This window comes from Sinocyclocheilus anshuiensis, unplaced genomic scaffold (assembly GCF_001515605.1).
Source record: "Sinocyclocheilus anshuiensis isolate Anshui unplaced genomic scaffold, SAMN03320099.WGS_v1.1 scaffold1005, whole genome shotgun sequence".
Taxonomy (NCBI): Eukaryota; Metazoa; Chordata; class Actinopteri; order Cypriniformes; family Cyprinidae; genus Sinocyclocheilus; species Sinocyclocheilus anshuiensis.
In genome coordinates this window covers 490,478-499,803 of record NW_015555810.1, presented here as the reverse complement: position 1 = coordinate 499,803, position 9,326 = coordinate 490,478, and the positions used below count along the sequence as shown (strand labels likewise).

The 9,326-nt window shown below is 35.2% G+C and overlaps 1 protein-coding gene across 2 annotated transcripts in view; it reads left to right on the top strand.

Moving 5' to 3' along the window:
- LOC107675125 (death-associated protein-like 1-B) overlaps nucleotides 1–4,083 on the top strand; it is a 4,855-nt gene extending 772 nt beyond the window's left edge. For both annotated transcript variants that reach the window (XM_016469350.1, XM_016469351.1), the window contains exons 2-4: nucleotides 1,248–1,335; nucleotides 2,558–2,621; nucleotides 3,555–4,083. In XM_016469350.1, coding sequence (XP_016324836.1) covers nucleotides 1,248–1,335; nucleotides 2,558–2,621; nucleotides 3,555–3,674 — 272 coding nt within the window. In that variant the 3' untranslated portion in view covers nucleotides 3,675–4,083. The remainder of the gene's footprint in view (nucleotides 1–1,247; nucleotides 1,336–2,557; nucleotides 2,622–3,554) is intronic.
- The last annotated feature ends 5,243 nt before the right edge of the window (nucleotides 4,084–9,326 follow it).

Below are 9,326 nucleotides of genomic sequence, written 5' to 3'. Positions count from 1 at the left end.
TTTTTTTTTTTTTTTTTTTTTTTTTTTTTTTTTTTTTTTTTTTTCAGTTGCCGCCCCCAAACTCTAGAATGCATTGCCTATGCATATAAGATCAGCCAGAGTTTTAATATTTATTGGTGTTTGGTGTTTAAATGTGAATGTACGGAGTCTGTCCTTTTTACCATTTTATTTATTATGCTTGTACAGCACTTTGGGCAACCTTGGTTGTATAAATGTGCTTTAAAAATAAACAAACAAACCACAAATGATGACAGGATATTATTTTGGGGTGAACTATCCATTACAGCAATGGTAAATATATTCATGTGCAAGTATGACAGTCATATAGCTTTAAAAGTCAAAGGTGATCGCCTGTGCTAGTTTAAATGTTGCCTCACACCCTCAATACGTTACACAAAACAACTTCTGTTACGAAAAACCGTGCAGTGTAGTCACATGACCATTTCACACAATGTTCTGGGCTGCTTAAACCTTCACAACCGCAAACACTGAACACTCCCCTTATGCTGCACTGGAGCGCTGCCTACACTGACTTTATTAGACTGATGTGAGCGGACGGACCGTTTTATTGAGCACATATTTGCACACTCCTCGCCCTCAGGCCTCGACAGGGCCAAATATTCAGAACAACAGGGCCAGTGGACTGAGATGATGGTAGTGGACATCTACAGGGCTCGAGTCACAACACAAACTGGACTAGATTTGTGAGATTGGACTTGTATAAGAAAAAAGAGTTTACCCTTTGCTACTCTATAGAAATTAACTGGATAAAATGAGTGCAAAGTTGTAGAAAAAGTGTGTATGTTGTCTAGAATGAAGTGTGAAAATGCAAAGCATTTTATCTGCTCTTTAAAGAAGTTTGTATGACAGCTGATCACATTAATGAAAGTGAACAACTTTTTTTTATTATTATTATTATTATCACAAGTATGTTTTATGGAGTTATTTAAAACTTTTTTTTTTTCTTTTTTTTTTTATAAATATCATTTTAAGTACTTTTTTTTTTTTTTTTTTAATATTCAAATATTTTAAATGTAATTTAAATATATTTTTATTATCATTATTATAAACCAGACCATTTTATAAAAGGTTTATTTAATTAGTTGAATCTGTATCTGCCATTCAATAGCCTGTGAAGCTGATCAAGAATGAACACACTTTAACATTTTCTAACACTTTCACATTTGTGTAGCATTTTCCAAATGACTTCTACAGAAATGATATGTGAAGTTGTGCTTTTTCTTTAGTGAGAGCTGGAGGGAAAAGAGTGGTGAAGAAGAGTGCTGATGATAACGCCAATGTGGAGAAAGAGAGCAAGAAAGTGGATAAACCCAGGTACAGTATCTTTTGAGCCATCTGGATTCTTCACAACACGTGACACATGTTGTAGAGGCTCTCGTATCCTGCAGATGAGTTTGAATTAATTTCAAATGTTTTTAAATGCCGCTTTTCTTCTCGTTCAATCTCTTTGTCAGTTTGTCAATATTTAATGAACATTTTTCATAGAGATTCTGCTGCCTTGAGATGGAATGCAGTGGTTTACTTAACCTGCTGACAGTGACGTTCATATCGCCAGTGGCTTTCTTTTTTCTAATGTTGCATTCTGGCCTGCAACAACATATCAAAAGTGATTTAAATGCAAAGTTTAATTTTTATGTATATTTATTTTGATTTATTTATAAGTGATTTTAGTCTTACTGCATATATCTAAAAAGTAATGAAGCAGAAACGTGTTGCTAAAAATGCTTCATTGCTCTGTGTGAAATCAATGAGCCATGTAGTTGCATGAGAGAGCTATATATATATATATATATATATATTAAAAACTATAACATTTATTTATTTTTTATTTAGTCTGCCCCAAAATATCAAAAGTGATTAAATGCAAAGTTGATGCTCTTTTTATTTTTATTTTTTTTATTATTTTTTTTTTCCGAATCATTGTTTATTTATCAGAGGTGGTTTTAGTCTTAGTGGAAATCTAGTGATGAAGCAGAAACGTGTTGCTAAAAATGCTTCATTGCTTCGCATGAAATCAATGAATCATGCAATTGCATGCTGATGGTGATGTTCATATTGTCGCTTTTTTTTTTTATGTTGCATTGTAGTCCTCACCAAAATATCAAAAGTGATAAATGCAAAGTTGATGCATTTCTTTTTTTTTCCCCCATGCATTATTTTATTTATTTTGATTTATTTATCAGAGGTGGTTTTAGTCTTAGTGGAAATCTAGTGATGAAGCAGAAACGTGTTGCAAAAAATGCTTCAGTGCTTTGCATGAAATAAATGAACCATGCAGTTGTATGCTGACAGTGATTATCATCAGTGTTTTTTTTTGTTTTTTTTTATAATGTTGCATTCTAGTCCACAACAATATATCAAGGGAGTAAATGCAAAGTTGTTTGTTTGTTTATTCGTGGTTTTAGTCTTACTGCATATATCTAAAAAGTGGTCAAGCAGAAACATGTTCTTCAGCACTTTGCATGAATCAGTGAATCGTGCAGTTTCATTCAGCATGCGATGAATGCAGTGTTTCATACTAATCTTTGTTGTCCAGGTCCCTGCCGACCCCTTCCAGAATGCAGCACCTGAGTCTTCTCCTGGCTGGTCCACTTGAGAAGGTTTGTTGCACCATAATAACAAATTAGTTGTGTTGCATGAATCCTCCTTGAAAGAGAATGCAATCCCATTGAGCATTGCAGTTTGGTTGCTGCTTTAGAAGGCAGAGAGTGTTTAAAATGAGTTTATGGTAGTAGCCGTCATAACCAGACATAAATGCAGCTTCTGTAGTTTGAAATGGCTACACAAGCGCTGCTGTGTTCAGTGGTGTTCTTCTCTCCTCTGCAATTTTTAATTGGAGTGAGAGTGGGAACTAGGACATGGATCACTAATTCAGTTTAGTTCAGTTGCGTTTAGTCCAACTAGGATTAATTTTCTGAACTCAACCCAGTACAGTGATCTGTGTCTGTCTGGATTTCACCTGTAAGTGTCTGAGACTAATCCAGTGGCTATCAGATAGTTTGGCTACAAAAGTGGCAGCTACAAAGTCGCAGAAGCATTTGATGAATACCTTTTTGTTTTTGCGTCTTGTTGTGAAAATGTATTTATTAATTTTATTTGTAAGTTATTTTAAATTAATTTTTTTAACTATCCATTTTAATTGTATTAACTTTATTATATTTATTTCAAATGTTTATTTTGTATCTTATTTTAACTTTAGTTTTAATTCTTTTTATTTTATTTTTTAAATTTATAATAATCAAATATTGTTTATTATATTTATATATTTTTATTTTAAGTGTAATATTTACTTGCTATTATAAGAATATTTACTTGCTATTATAATCATTGTCAAGACAGTATTTTTTATTTAATTGTATTTTAATTTTAATTTAATTTTACTTTGTATTACTATTTATTTTTTATTTATATTTGAATTCATCATCATTATTATTATTATTATTATTATTATTATTATTATATTAAAGGGGGAAAACATCCTTCATTTTACAAAATTAAGTGTTGTATTTGAGATTAATGTTTATCTCCTGCAGTTGGGTCATGATTTCCCCGAGACTCCAGTTTCTGTGCGGCACAGCCGAGTCAGACCGAGTGTGGAGAAACCTCACGTCTCGCGCATCTCCATCTGCATTCAACAGCCACGCAAGTGTTGAGCCAAAATAGCTTTCGCTGCTGAGCTTCTGACAACATGACGTTCAAAAGACAACCAGGATGTGATTATGTAGGTGAATCATGGATGTGACTTGCTTGTAGACTTGTAACAAAGTTACTGTAATGTGACTTCTGTTTAGGTTGTTTGTTGCAGCTTTGAAGGTTTTTCTTCCTGCATAGATTGTGTGCTTGTGCTGTGTGGAACATTCATTAACCCAGTGTGAATTAAAGCTGTGCTGTTGGAGAGATTCAGACTGCTGCTTGTCTGACATGAATGAATGTTAATCTGCTTGGCACTTAATTGTAGCATGGAGTTTCTGAACTTTGTTTGATAATGAATGAAACCGTTTTTCCTACTCTCACAAATTGAGCCTTTCATGCCAGTAAAATTCACTTTTCCAGCAAACGAAATGTTGGTTGTTTCATTTCATGACCGTTAGGTGGCGGCAGACACTGCTTTTGCAATTACATTCACAAGCCTTTTAAATTGCCTTCGTTTTACGAACTAAGACGAATTTGGGTCTTTCCTTTTGTGTGAAACCCCCCCCCCCACTGCAAAACACTGCCTAAAAAATACATGCACAAGTACAGTAACAAAAATAAATGGCATGCAATTGAATGCAAACAAAACAAGTGCTACAATATTGGATTTTTTAAATTCTGTGACTTAAAATGAGTATGCTTGTGTTCATGTAAGAAATTAACGTGTTTGTACTGTATAAAGCAATTTCAGATTTTACCAAAGCTCAGACACTTAAAATTGATTAATTTTAGCTTATTTACACTGACAAGAAAATGAACTGGATATTCATAAAGAGCTAGAAATTCTCTTAATGAGGAATTAACGGTAAACTTGCACAAGGATGTTAAAGGAATAGTTCACCCAAAAATGAAAATGTGCTAAAAATGTACTCGCCCTCAGGCCATCTAAGATGTAGATGAGTTTGTTTCTTCAAACATCACAATAATCCACAAGTAATCCACAGCACTCCAGTCCATCAGTTCACATCTGGAGAAGACAAAAGCTGCATGTTTGTTCTACACAAATATGTTGGTGGATTTTGATGTGAGAGACAACAGGACTTTTTCACTAGAGGAAGCATTATTATGGATTATGGTATTTTGGCCAGAAGCAATGGTTTAAAGTTTAAATGCCTTGATGGATTTGTTTCTTAAAAACACGCAGCTTTTTGCTTCACAAGACATTAAATGACGGACTGGATTACTTGTGGATTATTGTGATGTTTTTATCAGCTGTTTGGAATCTCTTTCTGACGGCACCCATTCACTGCAGAGCATCCATTGCTGAGACGGTGATTGATGCAATGCTACATTTCTCCAAATCTGATGAAACAAACTTTGATGACCTGAGGGTGAGTACATTTTCAGCAAATTTTTAGTTTTGCCTGACCTATTCCTTTAAGACATATATGATGGGAAACAATACAGTACTGTATGCTGTAATGACCCTTTTACCCTTGATGTGCTTTAATCTTGTTTGCTGATGTTTCTCATGAAGTATGATTTTATAGCTTTGTCTAATGTGATGTTTCTCAGAGAAGGCGAGCCAAATGCTCTGGTCGTGACATGAAGCGCTCTGTGAAGAAACACCGCGTGTAGCGGCTTTGAGCTGTCAGTATGATGAGGGCTGGAGGAAGTGTGTTGTACTGTATATTTAGGCGTCTAACGCAGACAGCACAACAGAGCCCCTATTGAGTGTGTGATCGGGCCAAATGCCAATAATGAGAGTCTGTTTGAGTCTCAAACGTACTGGAAGGATAAAGACAAGAAGGGAGGATCATAAACTATATCCATTCAAGTTTGGAAATGCTTGAATTAATTTGTTGCTCATAATCATAAAAACCTTTTGATCATTAGGCAGTCGTGGCCTAATGGTTAGAGAGTCGGACTTGTAACCCGAAGGTTGAGTGTTCAAATCTCAGGTCCAGCAAGGGATTGTCGGTGGGGGGAGTGAATAATCAGCGCTCTCTTCCACCCTCAATACCACGACTGAGGTGAGACCCTTGAGCATGGCACCGAACCCCCAACTGCTCCCACTGCTCCGGGTGTGTGTGTGTGTGTGTGTGTGTGTGTGTGTGTGTGTAGAATGGCTGCCCACTGCGCCGGGTGTGTGTGTGTGTGTGTGTGTGTGTGTGTGTGTGTGTGTGTTCATTGCTGTGTGTGTACACTTGGATGGGATAAATGCAGTGCACAAATTCCGAGTATGGGACACCATTCTGGGTCACACATTTTACTTTTTACTTCCAGCATGTTTCACCTAAAAACAAACAAAAATGTATATTCTTATTACTGTAAAAACAACATGACTGAAAAATTGCTATATTACTATAATAGGAATTTACTGAGAATAAAGGAAAATACAAACACGCTAAATATGGTCATAATAGGCAAAACATGAAATAAAAACATAATTAAGGCTTAAGATTTGAAAATAGGGTTACTATTTGATAATTAAATTAAACTTAATTAAACTTGAAAAGCAAATACACACAATTAGGCATATTTTTTATGCAAAACATAAAATATATATAAAAATAATAATAATATCAAATTTTCCTTTTGATTTTGGAATAAAATATGATCCAGTTTTTTTCTGAGATTTGTCCATTTTCTCTTTCTCTTTATTTCTTGTTCTTGGTCAACTTTCCCCCCTTATATGCCTCCTCCCATTCTTGATTTGAGCTAATAGGGATTCAGGCTGGTTATATTGATATCAGATGCAATGCAATGATCCACATTTACTTTTATATGGATTAGACACACACACACATTCCCAGCATGCACAGGGATGAAAGGCAATGCCTAGCGTGAGGCTTAGAAATATCCCTCAAATGAATCCAGAGACTGATTTTAATGCTGATATATTTCACATCACAGTTTGTTTTGCGTTCATGTATTTTTATGAAGCGTATTCCAATCTCATTGTCCCCGTTGAGCCGCTTTCTAACAAAATTGCATTTGTTCCAGCTTTTTATAATCAAATAAAGTACCTGGGTTACCCTATGCTGAGTTTCCAATATCCAAAAAATCCAGCTACAGCACGAAACCTGTACTTATGAAGCATCTTCATCTTTTCAGAATGATTGTCTATGTCCAGAATGGAATACAACTTTAAAATTCTCAGTCTAATGAAATAATGAATCAGGAAACAGATGTTGAAATTACTTCCAAGTCAACTGACAGATTGAAAATAGAAAGTCAAGTGCACTGCATTGTATTGAATTGTGGAATGCAGTATTTTAGGCACATTTTGGCAAATGTAGGTCATCTAGGTACTACATGCATAAAGAAAATGTACATATACTACTGTAAATTCTGCAGAAAGAATAGTATGCTATTGCAAACAGTGATGTATTTTCTACTTTTAAAGTTACATGCATCCATCTAACAAAACACTTTGCTAATGTTCCCATTATGTTATGAAAACCTTATTTCTGAATGTCCTCTGAACAATCAAAATGTCCATTTATTTAAATGTTTTAAAAATGTTTGTTTATGTGAACATTAAGGGAACATTCCGTTTATAATTATGCAATCATAATGGAAACATTAGTTTTGAATGTTCTCTGAACGTTCTGAAACAAGTTGTAACATTTAAAAAATATTAGACGAACATCCAACTAAATGTTTCAGAAAAAAAAGTTCCAAGAACAATGCATAAATAATGTTTTTGTGGTAATGTTTTGAGAACATCATCAAAGACCAGATAACAAATAACAGATAACAAACGTTCTATTAAAGTTACTAGTAACTATGTTCATAATGTTGGGTGAACCTTGCCAGAATGTTCTGAGAACATTCCCTGATAGCTGACAAAGATCTCAGAGCTTAAAGACATGGACTGAAAGCCACAAACTCTCATTTTGATTTCACAGGCCCTTTAATGTGTTCTAACCATGTGTTAGATCTTTCAGAACTCTTAGATGTGTGCCTCTTTACCGTTACGCATTACACAAGCAGCGTTTGTTAGGAGAAGCCTTCATGTGGGAACTCCACCACATCACAAATCATCTCAGTCAGCAGCTGTTGAGCAGAGCAGCACATTCACATTCACAGACACGACCACCAGACCTGGACCAGAGCCATGGATGCACACAACAGGTGTGTGTGTGATGGTTATAGATTGCAGCAGGATTATCACATACACACTGAATGCTGTTGGAATTACTCAAGACCCAATGTCTGCTTGACAATAGGTTGATGTCCAGAGTCAGAGCTGGTGTAAAAACGCAACTCTAAGACAACATCATACAACATTCACTTTAGTAAAAAAAAAAAAGGCTTTTCAATGTAGTAAATAAAGATTAATGGAGTACATTTAATAAGAAATTACTATTGCAGCACTTAATTTTTTTCAGCATACAAGTTATTTCCTGAAACATAAAATTAATGTTCAAAAGTTAAAATGACCCGATTTGTGTTTCATTTGTATATACTTCGTTTTATTAAATAAATTAATACAATTTATTTTTTTTAAAGGGGAGGGGGGGGAGGTGAAAGAAATTATTCAGAAAGGATGCATTAAACTGATCAAAAATGACAGTAAAGACATTTATAATGTTACAAATGCATTCTATTTCAGCTAAATGCTGTTCTTTGGAACTTTCTATCCATCAAAGAATCCTGAAAAAAACTGTACACAACTGTTTTCAACGTTGATAATAATCAGAATTGTTTCTTGAGCAGCAAATCAGCACTTGCAGGTAAAAACTTCAGGTTTTGTATTTTAGCATCATGTTTGCAATAGCTCTCTGTACCAGATGGTGTCAGCATTGAGTTAATTCTTAAAAAATACATTAATATTAACACACACTCGGGCTAAGAGCATATCCAGTTCACTTTGAATTGTAATTACAACCTCTCATTATTACAGACATCTGCAGGATAGCTGCTTTGGAGATCTGGCTCTATTTTAGACTCACCACATGAGTGAATCCCTACAGGATCCCGTTAAAACGCCTCCAATCACCCTGTGCACTGGAACAGCAAAGGTCAAACTGCATTAAAGACTGCATCACATCCACTGCCAGCCTGAACCTCTGGAACAGCAGTCAGATTTGTCATAGGAATCTCTACACAAGCATCTTTCCTGCGGTAAATCTCAGCCTTTCTTCTGCTTCCAGAGTTCATCAGGCTGACTAAACATTTTCCAAAACACAAAGTTTAATGTTGTTCTTTTTTTTAAGAAAATAAATTCTCAACTTTGCACTCTTAACCATGGTAAAAATCTCCTTAAAGGGGTCATATGATGCTGCTAAAAATAACATTATTTTGTGTATTTGGTGTAATGAAATGTGTTTATGCGGTTTAAAGTTAAAAAAACACATTATTTTCCACATACTGTACATTATTGTTTCTCCTCTATGCCCCACCTTTCTGAAACGCGTCGATTTTTACAAAGCTCATCGGTCTGAAAAAGCGAGGTGTGCTCTGATTGGCCAGCTATCCAGTGCGTTGTGATTGGCCGAATACCTCAAGCGTGAGACGGAAATGTTACGCCCCTCACATACTGTGATGATGCCGTGTCCGGCCGGGGCAACGACACAAAAACGTGAAAACCCATTACAAACGAGGCATTTGATGCATCCAGTGGGGACATAATTACTGATTATAATGACTTATACTGTCTTTTT